The following is an 18,397-nucleotide window of genomic DNA, read 5'->3' as shown; positions in this document are numbered from 1 at the left end:
CATTTGACATGAAAACATCTCAAAACTCAACACACAGCTGTTGTTTCTCAGACAGCGTTGCGGTTGTAAAAACAGTTTAGCAGAGTTCCAATTAACATGTACTTTTACTCCTAATGGACTGCACTTCAGTCAATATTTCATACTTGTGTCGTTGTCTGACAATAGAAACAGAAAAATATATAAATGATAACAGCTTTATTTGGAGATTCAGCGGTATGGAAATGCAGTTTATGTGAGCACGGAGAACAGTAAAGAAGCTAACAGATGTAAAGCAGTGACAGAGTTGTGTTTGTATTTCACTGAAGCACAGCAGGCCACATGAAAACACAAAGTCCCACAACCAGTCCTTGTTTACTGCAACCTCATCAGTCAGAAAGTTTCCACAGAGCTCTGACCTGTGGGCATACAGCTAATGATAGCGTTAGCCACATTAGCCGCACATCTCAATAATACTTTCCTGCTGTTGTGGTAACGCTGCCATCAGTTATGAAAGTAAACCACTGGATTTTCCTCAGATGCTGGGAGTGCTTGAAGACGCTTGTGTTCACTCTGGCAACCACCAGCAGAACATCTGACGTTTTCTGCATTTTAGAGTCAGAAAACACAGCTGTAGAAAGCAAAAAACTTGTTGGACTGTGAGGCCGCTGCTTATTCTGATGCATCTGGAAGCAGCAGGCACTTAGAGGGAAGGATTATGCGGAGTTTGAGATAGACGACTATTGTTTCCTAAGTTGGAGCGTTTCCAGCAACCACAAAAGCTTCAGCTTCTCACTTCCTTTGCTGCTCTTCTTTGCCTCAGGTGATTGATGGAGAAGTCACAGCAGAATACTTTTGAGAAACTGTCTTTTTTTTGGCTTTACTGGACAAGTTAGTAGAGGAAAGTATGGAGAAGAATAGGGGAAGACCTGCAGCAAAGTACAGAGAGCTAGAATCGAACCCGGGTCACTGCATCAGGGACTGTAGCCTCCGTTTAGTTCAGCTATCTGGGTGCCCCTGAATTTGTTTTAAAGATTAATCTGAAAAGTTATGATGAGATTTATCAATAATTTAAAAAAAAGAACAGTCATAATGCCATCTAAACTTCATTATGGGACAAATTTTGTATTCTTACCTTTCTTTCTAAAATGATACTTTAGCAGTTTAAATAATACATAATAATAAATCAGACCCAACACTGATAAACCATTTTATTTTAATTTTTTGTGCTTCTCTGGTCTACACTGCTGACCCAGAGCAGTGAGAGCAGGTTCAGCTCTGAGGTAAAACAGGCCTGCATAACTTACAAGGTGCATGGAGGCAATTGACAACAGTTGTCAACAAACTTTGTGAGCTCTGAAAACCAACAGCACAGCTCAGAACCTGCAGTTAAAGTCTGGTTTACTTCTACCAGCTGTCTCAGAGCACAAATGATGAAGCACAGCTGCTTTAAACCAGAAGAAAAAGAAAGGAGGAGAAGGAGGGTTTGGAGTGAAACTAGTGACAGACTGGAAATTAAAGTAACCATACAGGCTGATTATGGCACAGCTGGTTTAAAAAAAAGAGCCAGTAAATGTGGTTCCTACCGAGCAGAAGAAGCTTCACCTCCCTGGAGGATTTCTCTCTGTCTTCTCGCAGGTTTTTGTCAATCATTTTACTCCTTTCCACCGCAGCTTTGTCCTCGGCGCTGATCGTGCAGCCCATTTTCCTGATCTTAAACAACTTCTTAGAGTCAAACTGCGGCTTTCAGCTGCTCATCGGCTGAAGGGAAACACCGTCCAACTGCTGCCGGTTCGGCGTGGAGCTGAAGTTTCCCTGCCGGCGCTGAGAGAGAGGAGGGAAAGGCGTTGGCACCGGAGGCTCCGTCCAACTGAAGCCTCAGTCTGATGCTGCTGAGCTCAGTCAGCTGCAGATTCACTCCTGTCCGTCCAGGTGTTTCAGCCAAAGGGGAAATCTCCCGAATAGATACTAAAAATATGCGATCCAAGAAACTTTTACGCAGCTTTTGCGCACAGAAGAGCCCAAAAGTCTTTAAAAAAAAGTACACTCGAAATACTTAATGTAGACTATTGTGTGAGAAAATCCAGTGTTTTAAAATTAAATACACTATCAAACCTCCAGATTGCTCCAGTGTTTCTGTTGCTGTTGCGCACTGGCGCGTCCTTCCAGCTGCAAATCAAGAAAACGCTGCTGAAAAGGCAAAATTGACGCGCCCCACGGGCCTGATGGGAAATGTAGTCCTTTCTTACACCAGCAGCTGCGTGATTACTGCCTGTGTGGCCTGAATGTTGCTCACATTCGTGCGCGTTGTGCAATAAGTTCCTCTCCAACCTTCGCGCACTGATGTAATGTGGTTAAAACCAAGCTGAAGACGCGCGACTTTTCTCTGCAGTTCTGACATGAAGCCTGCAGACAGGAAGGTGTGATGTGGAGTGATGGCGCCCCCTAGTGATCCAGAGCTGGAGGTGGAGACAAGCCTGGACTTGAATTGCGTGAAATTGATCCACATTGCATGACGTTTCAGTTAAGAGGTCAAGTTTGGATTTGTGTTCCTGCAGTTTTACGCACATTTAACCCGAGTTTGCTCCTCTAATTTAAAACAAAACACTCGAATTGGACTCAAAGCTGGAGCTTCGAGGTGGGTGAACATGACTTTATTTGAATTTTGAAGCTAGCATGTAGCAATGTGAACAAAATCCAGGGTGACCAAACATCCTGTTTTCCAGGACATGTCCTGTTTGTTTTCATTGAGTGAAGAAAATGTCCTGGTTGTCATTGTTTTTCATTGGGCCACTAAACTGACCTAAAACTAAAGATATAGATATTTTTTGTTACTTTTTTGTAAGTTTTTGAGAGCTATTTTTGTGAAAACTGGGTTGCTAATGTAGCAGAGCGAGTATTTTTAAGGTTTTCTTTCTATTACAGAAGAGACATTATTTCTATCATTTCATTCGTTATTCCTGAATTTTTTTTATAATAAAATATGTTGGGTAACCTCTGAGAAGCCTGTCTGAATTTTTGTCTTTGGTTATAGATGGTATTTGGTAATATAATAGCTATTTTTCTCTCCATACAGAGGACTTTAAATGTATTGAATTTTAAGGAGTAAAGAGCAAACTTCAAATAACTTTTGAGTAACTTTCTCATTGCCTGACCGAGTGTCCTGGTTTTCAGTAATCAAAATATGTTGACCGTACAAAATCAATCATGTCATTTAGATTTCTTGCACAAACGACCTCATCAGTAGGTTCAATAAACGGTAAACAAAAGCAGCTACAATCATCTTTTTTTCAAATTATTTTTAGCTGATTATGTCAGACGCTTTAATGGCAGAAGCTAAAAACTTCACATGTATAAACATGTTATGTATCTTTAGGTTTGATCAGCTGGAACAAGAGAATAGAAAAAATATTTAAATTAAATTAAAATAATTATATTTTCAGTGTGCATTCTTTTTTGTGCTCATCTTTTTTTGTTCTTTGGTCAAGTTGATACCTTATGGACCAAATAAAGTGTAATAATTTATGGACCTACAAATATCTGTAAATACTGTTTGTTCTTTTTCATAGCCGGTAAATGATCAATAAAACATTAGAAAGTAATTCATTATTTAAGTTTTTAAGTCACGAGTTATAACCTTTATAACATTTGAATTCAATTTGGTTTAATGTAATAATTTTTTTGCATATTTTTATAACTAAATACAACAGGAGTGGTCTCAGGGCATGTTAATGTCAAACCCTTATGTCATTTTATAGATTATTCTAAGAATTATTTGGTATTAGATGTGTACATTTAAAGAGTGAAGTAAAAGGCTAAAAACATGTATTGCTATTAGTGAAGTTATAATATATTATTATACTGAGCCAAAATATAAATGCAGCACGTACTAATTTCTCTCTAACATCAGGTATTATGGAGTTGCTGTTCCAGCACATGGCTTACAAACCCTTTTCTAACCAGAGCAATAACATTTTGTCTAAGTCAGGAAAGAAAATTCTTTGCATGCTGTATATATATTTTTGTACATGAAAACTCAAGTTTGTCCATAGATTTTTGCCGCCGCTCTGACTTTATCTCCAACACTAATCTCTGCTTCTTCTTCTTCTTCTTCTTGTTCCTGAGCAGCTTTGGCCTCTTGGTCTCATTTAGCCAAACAAACCCCTCACCGCTGTCATCGGTTCAGGTTACCAAGGCAACAGCTGATTTCGGTGAAGTCAGGATTTGGAAGTAAGTGAGAAATTCATGTGATCGAGTTCATCTCTGGCCCAGTGAGGGAGACTTCTCCTCTCCAGCCAGCCTCCTCACCGCTTCTTGCTTTTGGTTTGTAAGCGTTTAGTTCATAAGAAGCAACAAAAACCAACAAAATCATCCTCCAAACCAATGTTCTGTGAACCCAGTGACTCTCATGAGCTACACGACCCCGGCGTTCGTCCTCGAGCGCTTTCTCTGGGCGTGTTGTGGGCCGTCACAAAGGTCAGGCTGTTTGAACGCTGCAGGTGGCAGAATCCAGCCTCGACATGAAAGCTGTGAGTCAGTCTGTCCGATGGGGAGCAGCACAGGAGAGCAAACGAGAGTTAAGATGATCAGAGAGCAGGAGCAGGAGCTCAGATGAGATGTGGATCCGTGCTCAGAAAACTGAGATATTAGCTGGGTCGATATAGAATTGTGGGACTTTTTGTAACATAGTTGAAATTTTTGCTGTTTTCAGGCCTAAAATCAACATGGCCGCCTGTAACCAAACACCACATGGCATTTTTACACAAAGATTCTTCTAAATATTATATATACAACTGAGTAAAATTGAAAGTGAAAGTTATTTCATAAAGATATTGTAGTAAACCTGTTGACATGACATAAATCCTTAGAACAGGAAAACACGCTCGTATAACTTGAGGTGTTTTGAGATATGACAAGTTGAATGAACTCTACAATTCTACAATTTCATTTAGCAGACGCTTTTGTCCAAAGTGACGTACAACACAAGCAAGAATTCAGACACAAGGAAAAACCTGTAGTAAGTGCAAAAGCGCTTCAAGTGCGATTGGTCAAAGGTGTTGCCATCAAGTTGCAGAAGAATTGCTACCCCCCCCCCCCCCCCCCTCCTTTTTTTTTTTTTTTTTTTTTTCAAACTTTGTCAGTGCTAAATAAGTGCTGGGTTTTGGACCACCTGACTTATTCTACCCCTAAGGTGGAGTCAGATTAAGTGCCTAGGTGTTCTCTGAACAATTGAGTCTTCAGTTGTCACTTAAAAGTAGAAAGGGACTCAGCGGAACGCACAGAATTTGGTAGTTTGTTCCACCATTTGGAAACAACAGAGGAGAAGAGTCTGGTTAGAGATTTGGAGCCGTGCTGGGCTGGAAGCACCAGGCTCATTTACTTAAGTCCATAAGAAGCAAAACTAGCATTTACGCAGGATTGTTAGAGAGTTAAATCTCCCAAAAGACTCAAATGATGGAAAGTCGGTTGTGTGTCTTCAGTACATGCCAGTTTAAGCTGTAGCTGTTTGAAGAGGAAACACTTTACATGAAGGATATTAGGAAGAAAATCAAGACTGTATGTGATGGCTGTCTGTGTGACTGCTGGATTCAGCTCTTTATCTTCAACCACAAGCCTTTTTACTGGACAGCACATTGATGCCATTTTTAAAATCTATTTTTTAAACAAAGATCAAGCTTGTTTGCTGCTTTATCTTGCTATATTTCATGCTTGGGCTTTTTTTTTTTTTTTTTGACAAGGTTGAATTTGTTCCAGTTATTTGTTTAGTTTGACATTTGTTTTACTGTTAAGCACTTTGTAACTTGTAATCAGATATCCTTTTTATTTTTATGGAGCTTATTTACCCTAGTTTAATTAATTTGACTCAATGGGTTTTTGACTTTTACTTTTATGACGATTGCTCATACAGATGATTAGGGGGATCCGACTGCTATTTATTTGCACATTAAAACATCAGCAGCCCGCTGTAAAACATGATTTGATCAAATCAACTTGTAATATAGAATTGCAGGACTTTTTGTATCAAAGTTGAAATTTCTTGTTGTTTCAAGGCCTAAAATCAACATGGCCGCCTATAACAAACACCACATGGCATTTTTACACAAAGATTCCTCCAACTATTATATATACAATTGAGTTAAATTGAAATTGAAAGTTATTCATAAATATATTGTAGTAAACCTGTTGACATGCCATAAATCCACACTGGACTCACACACTACTTTTGTTAAATAAGTCAGAAAGCCTTGGAGTCTTTTCTTCAGGAGGAAATGACATCATGTGGAGCAGGTCATGTGATCTGGAATTAACACACTTCCTTAAGAGGTGTTTTTGTAATGAGGAACTTCTCAGACACAGATACAGTTTAATATTTTCCATCTGAAATTTGATATACTGGCAAAAAATAAACATCTGTCATGATTATCTCAACTTAATAAAAAGAACACAATCAAAACTATTTTTGAATAAGCTCATTTTATTATTGTTCAGCTCATTAGACGGTGGTTGTTATTAAATTGGGACGGTTGTTTAGTTGACATTTTAGTGATATCCAGTTATTGTTTATTAAAAACCGAAACACAAAGTAACAAAACGAGACACAAAACAACAAAAACGAGACACGAAATGACAAAAATGAGACACAAAACAACAAAAACAAGACAGGAAACGGCAAAAATGAGACACTAACTGACAAAATTGAGACGCAGTAGTATTTCTGCATGATGGTCATTTTATTATTGTTTACCTAATTAGAAGGTGGTTGTTATTAAATTGGGATGATTATTTAGTTGACATTTTAGTGTCATCCAGTCATTTTTATTAGTAAGTGATTTTTTCCATAATAAATAATTATGGAATTTGTAAAGACATGATCATAATGAACATAAAAACAGTTTTATACTATTAATAAAAATATATGCAGGGTACATCCCATGGACTTCAAAAGTCCCTCAATTATATATTGACCCATATATGCGTTTATTGTCAGAGTAGGGACGTTAATGTGTTCCAGAAAGCCTAAAGTTGTGTTAAAAGTTTGATTCGGTCTCGCCAGTGTTGATTAGTTCAGTTGTGGAGCATTACAGCGACGAGCTTCCCGCCTCTCTCCAAATGTCACGGCTCTTTCATCCTGTTCTCGGTGCTTCGTTTCACTCCCCCCCCCGTCTGCACCACACACACATGCAAGGACACACACTGAGAGGAAAGACATGACTGATGTGACGGATGCAGCCATCGATCTTAAAAAATACCTCCAACAACAACCACCACACTCGAGGTTTCGTCTTCTTGCCGTGTCTTTAATGATTTCAGCTGGATGGGTTGGGTGGTGGGGAATACACGTGGGGGGGGGGGGGGGAGAGATCTTTAACAAAGACAAAACAAACCCTAATAATGAAGAATCCTAACAGTCGTTTCAGCTCAGGTACAAAAAATAAAATAAAACAGATACAGAGAGAGAAAAAACAGCAACATGATTTACATAAAAACTGCGGTTAAAAACGTCCGTTAATATTCCTGAAGCTGACATTGTTATCTGCCTTGTACGCCCAGAACAGGTTATTTCTCCATAGGTGTAATCAACAGATGGTCGCAGAAACAAAGCATTTAATGAGATTGGTCCGGGCAATTTTGCAGCTACGTTAATGGAAATCCAGCTGATTGAATAGCGGGTTGATGCACAATCAGCCAAATGGCCTGTTTAGTAACCCAGGAGAGTAAAATATCACCAAAATTTGTCACAGCGCGTGGCGTAGAGAGGGAATAATCAATAACGCTCAATAACTGAAGACACCAGATCATCTGAGGAGATAAAACCCTCGTTTACGAGGCCTGGTGTCGTAATTCAAGGCAGTTTTATGTCATTTTCTCTCATAACACTCTGTAAAAGTATTCTGCAGTTTCACTAATATTGAATGAACGACGCACGTACTTAGCAGGAGGATCACAAGCAGTAATTCAATCTGGTTGTTGACTCCAGAAACATTTCAAATGAAGTCGACATGACATCGCTTCCTGCAAAACAGTCCGCAAACAAAGTGGAGAAAATTAAGAGCATTATGTCTTCCCCCCCAGACAGAGAGCCTTTTTTTTTGGTTCTGACTCCCAGCAAATCTCTGAACCTTCCTCATGTGTCGAGTGTCTTGTGATCGCTGTCCGGTGCGAGTCAGTCCAAAATAGATGAAGGCAGCAAGAGAAAGCGAGTATAAAAAGAGTCAGACCCCCCCCCCATCCTCCCAAAGAACAAGTGTTCAGTAAGAGTTTGTGCCTTTTTAAAAAAATTTCTTTGGAACATTCGTCACTGCTCGTGTGACTTGTGCAAACTTATTTGTATTCCACCTGAGATCAGAGAAAGTGTCGTCGCCGGCGCTGCTGAACGAGGCCAAAGGCGACGCGCTCCATGTGTGAGCGTCGTCACACCTGTGTGCCGTGTGTGTAGCCACAACAAGCCTGGTTGTTTATTGCTCAAACACAGGAGCACTCGCACTGCTGCTGTGTTTACCTGTAAACAGGACCGACATCACGGGGGCGACAGGGCGACGGGGGGCGGCGGCGACGTCCGGATCTGTTCACCTCGAGCCGTGTTCCAGCAGTTTTTAATGCGCTGCGGTGGATGTTCTTAAAGCTTGAAGCCTTAACACCACCGCGATCACACAAATTAAACCAGTCACAATGTTTTTTTCTGTTATTGGAAGCGGGGCTGATATCACGAGTCTCCCAATGTGAGACGATTTTGGCAGGAGGTGGTAATCACAAGACTAAGAACAGATAAACATGATAATAACGTTCCTGGAAAATGGTTAAAAATACAGTGTCAGCCTGTTTTATTATAAATACCAGGAGCACCAGCTGTGAAATGATCCTGTTCAACACAATGAATGGTTCAAACTGAGAGACTTTTTTTTAGCTTTGAATCTTCCTTCCTTTATACTGAGGAATATTTTTGCATTGATTCCTTGGTGGTATGAGATGGAAAAACAACAGATTTACTAAACAAACCAGCAGCTACAATAACTCTCAATCATAAGATGATTTATGCTTCTGATGTTTCTTCATGATTAGATTGTGAGTTAAATCATTCAGAATCTGTAATGTCACTTAGAGCTGAGGGAACATTTTGTCCTCTAACTGAATTTTTACAAATAATTGTTGGGACAAAACGGCAGATGGAATGCTTCACGTAACAGCAGCAGTGTGTCATAACCAATTGTATGATGTATATTGTCCTTTTAGGTTTGATGGAAAATTTTAATGAGGGACGAACAAATGAGTCTGTAGCAGAATTCATATCAAACTAAACTGGATATGTCACTGAGAATTTGTCCATGAAATTTCCTTTGAATGGCTCCTATTGTTTTTAATGAACGATGAAGACTGTTTTCTGATGTTCGTGCTTGCAAATTTTCAACACTTTTTTGTGTTTGTGGCTTCACTACAACGAGGGTTTGGTGTCCGTGGACTCATATGTCGCTCAGAACATGTAATTCTGCAGGACAAAAACTGTTGGGCAAATGAATGGCATGATCTATTCAACTGTGTCTTTTGCTGAAGAGCTACATAAGTTCAATCCTTCAAAGGAGTGTGTTGCAGTTCGCTGGGTTTAAAGCATGCTGTAGCTTGAACAAGAGACGTTTCAGTCCAACAAATGCTAGAAAATATGAATAAAACTAAGTGTGTTTATTGGATTATTAGATGGCAAAAGAGACAGTACATGAGGCAGCTACAGCTCTGGTACAGTTTTGCAGCAGTTCTCTGATACATGCAGCTCATTGTTCAGCTGTTGCTGCTGCATGAACTCTGAGGTTTCCTCCAGGATCTGCCCTGGGATGTGGAAGTCAGCTGGCATGTTCTGCTGAACAGCTGATTCCCGAAGGCCCTCAGTCTCTGGATCCTCAGGGCTGGCTCTGCTGTGAGAGTTGCAGGGCTCCAGATTGCATCCAGTCCCCTGAAGGAACTGCAAAAAGTTCTCCTCGATAGAGGCCTCTCGGCTGGGCAGCTGCTCTCCTTCACCGGACCCGGCCCGCTTGAAAAGGCAAGCCAGGTGTCGGCCCAGCTCCTCGCGAATCTGCCGGTTCAGGCAGCCGTAGAAAAAAGGGTTGGAGGTGAAGCAGAAATAGCCCATCCACGTTACCACGTCCTCCAGCTGGGCCAGTGAGGAAGGAGAGGTAGAAACTACAGCCGAGTACAGATGGAAGGAGAAGTACGGCAGCCAGCAGCAGAAGAACTGGCCTCCCACTGCCATCAGAACCACAGCGGCCTTCCCTCCACTGAAGGCCCTTTGAGGGGTGGTGCGGGCGCCGGTTCCTCCGAGGCTGGCCGCCATGGTGGAATGACTGCTGACAGACTCGGACCGTTGTTGTCGCGGCGTGTCCATCCAGGTGGGCAGGGGGCCGTGCTGCATGGCTGCCACTCGGGCCACCTTGAACATGTTGCAGTAGACGACCAGAATGATCAGCATGGGGCACAGGAAATAGATTAAAGTAAAGAAGATCATGAACAGCAGCCGTGTGGTCCTGCCTCCTGTCCAGTGGAGGGAACAGTGTCTCTGACCGGGAACCAGCACCGGAGGACTCTGGGTCCCCTGGAGCAGCCACCCCATCAGAGGCAGCACTGACATGACAACAGCTTTAATCCAGATTCCCACCAGCACCATCACCACCACCCCCACCGTCATCTTCACCTCGTGACGCATGGGGTGGACGATGTAGTAGTAGCGCTCCACGTTGATGGCACAAATGGTGAGGATGGCAGCGCTAACTAGACAGACGCTCAGGCAGAGGTAGCTCCGACACAGCCCCTCGTCCACCAGGATCCGGTCTGACAGCATCCCCAGAGGCATCAGCACCAACGCAGCCATCAGGTCCACCAGACAGAGGTGGAAAACAAAGGCAAACTTGCGCAGCTGCGGCGTTTTGGTGATGACGACCATCACGGCCAAGTTCCCCACCACCGCCAGCATGTCCATGACGAGCATAGCACACAGCGCCAAGGACTGATTCACGTCGATCCCACCTCGGATGCTCGGGAAGGGCGGGGTCACGTTTGAGAAGTTTGGCTGCAGTGAGGCTGGAAATGTCGAAAGAGAAGTGTTCCAGGAGGGGCTCGGTGTGACAGGACGCTCCATGAGAGGATGGGACGAAGAGGAGAGAGTCCGCTGAAGTTCACGGGCCCATCACCCATCCTCCCCCGTCGTAGGGTGTCACAGAGAAGCTCAGACGGTGGTGGTGTCTGTTATCGTACAGGCCCCAAACCCCATGGACTTCAGAACGGAGCTCTGCAGACAATCGCACGAGTTTTCAGTCACGTCCTTGAAGATGCAACAACTTTTGGTGAAGGCGTCCTCCTCTCTCCAAATATGTTACTGATTTGGAAAGATCTGAAATATAAGAGATAATCTGATTAGTTAAGCACCCATGAGGATGAATATCAGATATCTTACAAAGACTTACACTCATACTGGCTGTATAGGTCGAAACTTTACTCAAGTTTTAGTCACTTTAGATGTTTAAATTCGTATTGATTACGCGTCATACCACCAGGAAAACATCTACAATTATTCTGCAGCATGAAATGCAACCCAAAAATACAGCCAGAGTCATTCAGAACTAGTTAAGGAAGAACAAGGACTTCTGTAATGGATGCTTTGATGAGTTTTCCACTGTGGTGCAAACAGCCTGCCTGACAAGTGAACTGCAAAACCAAACCAACAAGAACAGCTGTTTTTAAGGCGACGCACGATCCAACCAAATATTGAGTAGATATGAAGTTAGCATACATTAAAACTATTCATGTTATTATTTTTATAAGTGTTTACCATTTGCACAGTACTATATATAAGAGACAAATTGATGGATTATGATTTATACATTCAAAACCTTGCTAAAATACAAATTAGGGTAAAGAATTCATAGAATTTTGACAATTTGACAAACTAAAAAACACCATTATAGTGTTTTCTGTTCATACTATCCACCTGTCTATTTTTAGTGTTTATGCAATCATCAAAAGCAATTCACAGAGTCTGAATACAGCGGTCCGCTCCCGGACGAGCACAAGCTAAGTTGTGTTCTTGCGCTTGGTCATAATTTACTATGCATAGTATTTGACATCTGCATCCTCAGATGTGTGTTTTCAGGGCAGCCTGCACCCCAGGGAGCGGCTAAAAGCACAGAGTGGACCATATGTCCCCCTTAACAGAGTGTAGAGGAAAACTGGATGAGCAAATAAACTGCAAAACTCAGCATTACGGAGCTGCCTCCTGTCTGAAGTGATGGCAGGAAAAGATCGATAAATGCTTCTCATATTAGCGCAATCCTAACATGAAAAATATTAAATGTGAAGCACACTATGGTTTTCATATTTATAAGAAAACACAGACAGCTTTATTAAATGGCCTAAAATACGTACGAACAGCGGCAGAACACCTTCAGCGGTGAGCGTCAGTGTTTGCGAGTGGAGAAGGCCCCGTGCTGTGTTTACTGTCATAACCTCACCTGGACACAACCCCACACACTGTAAAAGACGTGGAATGCGCACCGAGCTTTTGGTACATTTCCATACGCCGCACACCTGCAGGTGCAAGTTTTCCATTTCACAAGTGTGACAGGCTTCATCCCTGCGAGGCGCCTCTTCTTTTTGCTGCCCACGTTTGCACATCAAGCACAACAATCACCTGACAGACGTAAGTAGGTGGCCTTTGCCGAATAGGTCAAAGGGTTACAGTCACCTTCAGCCCAATTAAATAAGCCATAAAAAAGCGTCTCAGCTGTCATGTAGCTGCAGCCGTGGAGCAGATCTCTGGGGGATTCTCGGTCTAATCAGCATTGATTGTTCCAAGGAAACATATTATCACCACAACTCCCCAAAGTAAAGTGGTTTACACTCTCAAAACAGCGTTGCCTTTTGATCAAGTCTGAGCCGCACAGGCAGAACTGTTTAACTACTGAGAGAAGGAAACAGTCTGCAGAAAATCAAATCAATGAGCAATTCATGCTTAAATTCTGCTTCGAAAATTCTTCCAATATGAGGTTGTGCGGAATCTGTCCGACTGCTGACTGCAAACCGTATGACTCCATCATATGCACATGACACTGTGTTTACTGCCAGGAGAAAACTAGCCTGTTGTTCAAGTGTCCCTTTTGTTACAAAGCAGCTTCACCCCCTTCAGCAGGCAACATGCAAGCAGCAGACGGGGATTCTGGCAAAACAAACATCTTGGACACACAAAGCTGAGGTGATCTGATGGAAGAACACCCCGTCCCACTTTCACAGCATCCCAACTTCCACCTAAAACACACTCACGCTCCACTACGAGGTCTGGAAATGTGAGGAGAAGTGTGTGACATACCTCAGTGTGGAGAGGTGCTGCTTCCTCCTGTGCAGGTTCACAGTCTGCCGGAGCAAAGCCGACCTGTTTCCTTCTCCTTCTTTCTCCCACACACACAGCAAACACACACCACAACACACACACACACACACACACACACACACACACACACACACACACACACACACACACACACACACACACACACACACAGATAGTGGGAGTGAGAGAGGAGAGGGGAGCTCCGGTGTCTCCTCCTCACCTGGCCCCTTTCATCTCGTCATCACGCTGACCGCTGCCTCCTCCTTCAAATACACAGCACTCACACCTCCCAGCTCCCTCCAAGCCTCCGATCCAGGTGGAGCAGGAGCAGAAGGGAGGGATGGAGATGGAAATTTAAAAAAATTAAAAATGGAGGAGAGGGATTCTGTCTTCCAGAGTGTGATGCACAAAGGCTGGACTCTCTCGCATGCACCCACTTTCATAATGTCATGTACCGACTCCGGCATGCGCCCAGAGCAACTGCAGAGAGCAGACAGGCAGCGGGTGGGCAGCAGCCTCCCAGCCTCCCCTGCTCTCCACTGGGTCTTAGTGCCTCGTCGCCTCCCACATGGAGGGATGGTTCGGTTTATTCGCCCCTCTGAATATTCACACTGCAGGTCACACCAGGTGCCACTAATAGCCACAAGAATACCCCACTTTTATCCTCAGGATCAGCCTTTTTTGTGTGTTTTTTTGTGCTAATTCTCTGTCTCCTTATGCTCAGCTCACCCAAGATCTCCCCCCAGATGCTCAATCCGGCAAAAGCCCTCTCACGAGGCTGGATTATTGATTTGTGGAGAAGAAAAGAATCCCAGTGGTTAATGTTAATGAGCTGAGATTAACATTTACACAGAGCCCGGCCCACACAATATACCTATTCCACTGAGTGAGGCTTTGTCAGGAGTGTGTTTGTTTACTGCTGGAGTGTGTGACAGGATGTAGTAAATGGACTGGATGTGTGTTTCTACTATGTCTCAACTCCACATTTTTTTCATACTCAGCTGTCAGTTGTTATTTAGACCTAAGAGCTGACAGACAACATGAGGGACAACAAATGTAAAGTCAGACAACCTTGGGAACAAAAAAAACTGGCAAGAAATTACCTGGTTGTTGTTTAGTTAATCAGTTTCTTTAATTTCTTTAGTATTATGTGTTCTTTCGGTACCAACAAACAAAACGACGTGGTGCTGAGCACAGGTGTGTCTTATGCATGTGTGCGGATACCGAATCGTGTGATGTAAATATGTAGTGGGCGGCGGGAATTGACAGCACAATTTAATCAGTTGCTCCTTGTATCATTTCTGATGGATAAGTCCCGATAAGTCCACAGCGGTGGATTTGTATTAGAATCGCAATCATGTGATCGTCTGCAGGCAGCTGACGGAGTGTTCACTTGTTGTCATGGTTACAGTGACGCCGTGTCGCTATCTCGCAATGATACAGAAATCTTTAACAAATCCGTGGATCCGGACTATAAGCTGCATCACTGCTGAAATCTAATCTCTTGGTCCTTGTGTCATTTCTGACCTTCCCTGAACGTTTCATCCAAATCCGTTGGTCCATTTTTGAATAATGTTGTGCACAGACAGACGGACAGACAAACGTACGTCCATCGTCACATAACTCCACTGCTGTTTGGTGGAGTAGTAAAAACAAATATCTTAAAATTTGGCTTTTTACAAAATGTACTTTTGTTTCTATCCACAGGCTACCAGGCTCCTAAATCTACAATATCTTAATAAATAGCAATATTTCACACATATCCCTTGCCTGTTTACACATGACAGAATTGCATTATTGCGAACATTTGCACATAGAATTTCTTTGTAATTATTTTTTTATCTTATAATATTATATTTTATTATTATTATTTAATATTCATCTTATCTCCTTTTATTTTTTATTCACTTATGAGAAGGGAACTCGCAAAATAAGAATTTCATCACTCAGGGTAAACACTGTGTTTCTGCCGTGTGCATGACGATACAGTTATTGAATCTTGAATCTCTTTGGGTTCTTTCATGGGAAATGTGTGTCCGTGTTCGTCTTTTGAGTCGCCCTGAAATTAGGCCCATACTTTGTAAAAAGACAAAAAAAAATCTACTCACAATACCCAGTCATGTTCAGTAATCCAAAACAATAAAAACTAGAAAGTTAAGTAATTACTGCATTAAAGCTGCTGTCCGGAGTTTGAATCGCAGCGTCTCCCAGAACACTGGTGGTCCCACCCTCCCTCCCTCTGATTTCGCCCCTTTATTTGTGCACGCGCGCAGTACATGAGAGAAGTGCCCGGAGTGCTGCAGCATCTCGCCTGTTTTGCTGTTTTCCCCTCTTCTACATTTAGTACATTTAGTAAATAATAAAGGAATTACGTTAGAATGCTGTATTGAGTCTAACTTGTCCTAATACCAAAATAACATGAATCTGCTAGGACGAACGAGTAAAGTTTCAATATGTGATTACACTCGTGTATCCCTCTCGATGACGTTGTTTATCAAACTTAGTGCATTTACGCGTGTATATGTGTTAGATTGTTTATTTATTTCTATCTAGAGTTCAGAATTGCATGACTCCTCTGACGAAGAGTATGTCCCAGACGCCCCAACATCTTCCTCCAGAGGTCGGGCATCTAAACGAAGCCGTCAGGCGGGCTATGGAGGCCGTGGTCGGGGAGCGAGGCGAGCACCCCGACCACAGCATCTAAACGAAGCCCGCAGGCGGGCTATGGAGGCCGTGGTCGGGGAGCGACGCGAGCACCCCGACCACAGCATCTAAACGAAGCCCGCAGGCGGGCTATGGAGGCCGTGGTCGGGGAGCGACGCGAGCACCCCGAGCCAAAAAACGTCCTGCAGTCTCTTGGCCTGACAAGCCGTGGGATTGGTAACTTTTCTGGAAGTTGCTGAGCCCTGATGCTCTCTCCTCCACAAGCAAAACAAATGTGCGCGCGGTTGCGTAGAGTGTAGCTCGCCCACCTCTGCATGGGCTTGCTTGCTGTGCACGTAACCGTTGATTGACAGCATGACAAAGCTGAAGCTCGAACTTGATTGGTCGGCAGCAACCGGCGCTTTTTGGAATAACATGGGGGTCTATGAGAGGAAGGCGGAGCTCAGGAATAAATTTTCATATCGCGTTATACTAACTTTATATTATAGTATCGAACTAGACTAACACATTTAAGCTTTGTTAAAAAATGATACATAAATTGAAAACAAACGGAAACTCCGGACAGCAGCTTTAATCTTCGTCGTGTTCTTGGAATAAGACAAGTGATGATTGGGGTGAAAATGCAGCAGAAGTAATTCTTGGTCATTTTCATGTGTTTTATCCCTGCTCTGGGCTTTAAACTCCATGAACCTCTGTCTCTGCGTCTTGAATGATCCTCTGTTGTTGTTTCTTTCCGTGAATCATCCTTCGGGGAATGGTGCATCTTGAAATGACTGATTTAACAGCATCTTTTTGACACAAGAAGTCAGCTTATGATGTATAGCGGCGGTTGTTAAATCTGTCAACTCTACTCTTTTTTTTTTTCCACATTATGGCACTTAGCTGTGAGTATCCCCTTTGTTATGTGCATAAACAGGCTTTACTTTTATGTTTTCTTAACTCATTTGACGCCCTGAAATCCGGATGTGCATGAATGGACCGTGCACACATGTGACATCTCTCTTTCAAGTATTCTGAGCGACTCATTCATCACCGCAAGTCAAAACTGATCCGCTCATGACTCATTGCTTCTTCTCACTGATACACATGTTCATCTATTGATCTAATTACTATGCTTGTGTAAAGGGTTACTTCACGTGAACTCATCTTGGTTTGAGGGGCAGCAGGTAGAAGCTGTTGATCAGGAGTCGCTCATATGATCTGCAGGGAAAAATAGACAACATCTGATAAGCATTTCCCCCCCAAGATTTGTTTTCAAATCCATTTTTAGACGACACCGAGGGACAAAATGATAAATAATGCCCTGAGAGTTCACTCTGTAATAATCCGAGCTGTGATGATGGGATAGCGATACTTCTGGGGCGTTTTTGGAGAAGGAAGCCGAGCATAGAAGAGTCTTTGTTTGTGTTTGTTAGCGCTCGGCTCTGCCATTCCTGAGTGTGTGTGTGTGTCCTGTGACCGTGCTCGTGTCTGAGGTGTTGAATAAAGACAGAAATAGCAGATACTTGCTCATGCCAGCAGCACCAATCACAGGGGAGGGGAATACAATGGTTGCCATGGTAACCCCTGACTTTAGCCTCCCCTGCCTGCCCTCCCTCCACCCCCACCTCCACCACCACTAACCCAGCATCAACCTCGGGGCACAAACATTCACGCTCCCAGACTCGCTCCATGTATTACCAGCCCCTCGGAGAAGCGCTTAATGTGTTTTTCCATGCATGTTGGGTTGTTGATAATTCCCTCATAATTTTTTTTTTTTTTGATTGGGGGGGGACTGATTCACGCTCAATTACAGTAAATGTGGTTCTCTCTGCTGTGATCCCGGATCTCATCAGCAGGGGGAGCTCTCACATTTAACAAGTTGAGCTGCAACACTTTGGGAAATATTCTCAACGCTAATGCGCTCCAGAGCACAATGACTCATACTTATGGAACAGGACTTTCACTGACATTTATGTATCTACATAGTTTCACTGCTGTGTCATCATCACAGCCATTACATTTAGTTTTTTCCACGTTGAAATGTTTCATTCTAATGCACCCACCCAAATGAGTTCAACAGTAAGCCCAGGTGAATTCCAAAGAAAAAGGTGTAAGATGTATTTGGGTGCTTTTTTCGAAATGTCAGAGCGTTTGAGTTCAGCAGTTTGATGTACAAAGCAGTCAAACAGCGCGCGCGCACACACACACACACACACACACACACACACACACACACACACACACACACACACACACACACACACACACACACACACACACACACACACACACACACACTCTCTGTTCTGACAAGAGGAAATCATGTCGGGGCTGACGTCAAACCCCCAGGGATAACTTGATCTGCAAAAATCCTTTTACATTATTTCATACTGAGCAGAATTGCTTGAC

The 18,397-nt window shown here is 42.9% G+C and overlaps 2 protein-coding genes across 2 annotated transcripts in view; both read right to left on the bottom strand.

The window, feature by feature from the left end:
• gnai3 (guanine nucleotide binding protein (G protein), alpha inhibiting activity polypeptide 3) overlaps window positions 1-2,303 on the bottom strand; it is a 28,117-nt gene extending 25,814 nt beyond the window's left edge. Inside the window, exon 1 of the mRNA XM_022205347.2 lies at window positions 1,563-2,303. Within this exon, the coding sequence (XP_022061039.1) occupies window positions 1,563-1,680 (118 nt within the window). The 5' untranslated portion in view covers window positions 1,681-2,303. The remainder of the gene's footprint in view (window positions 1-1,562) is intronic.
• A 4,128-nt stretch (window positions 2,304-6,431) lies between these two features.
• gpr61 (G protein-coupled receptor 61) lies at window positions 6,432-16,423 on the bottom strand. The gene is made up of 2 exons (XM_022205348.2): window positions 13,322-16,423; window positions 6,432-11,350 (listed from the first exon to the last, which is right to left on the bottom strand). Exon 2 carries the CDS (start codon window positions 11,096-11,098, stop codon window positions 9,695-9,697), a length of 1,404 nt encoding a protein of 467 aa, XP_022061040.1. The 5' UTR covers window positions 11,099-11,350; window positions 13,322-16,423; the 3' UTR covers window positions 6,432-9,694.
• Window positions 16,424-18,397: the final 1,974 nt, after the last annotated feature.

This window comes from Acanthochromis polyacanthus, chromosome 6, assembly GCF_021347895.1.
Source record: "Acanthochromis polyacanthus isolate Apoly-LR-REF ecotype Palm Island chromosome 6, KAUST_Apoly_ChrSc, whole genome shotgun sequence".
NCBI classification, from domain to species: domain Eukaryota; kingdom Metazoa; phylum Chordata; class Actinopteri; family Pomacentridae; genus Acanthochromis; species Acanthochromis polyacanthus.
Note: the sequence above shows the minus strand (reverse complement) of the source record. Positions and strands in the feature narration are given on the sequence as shown.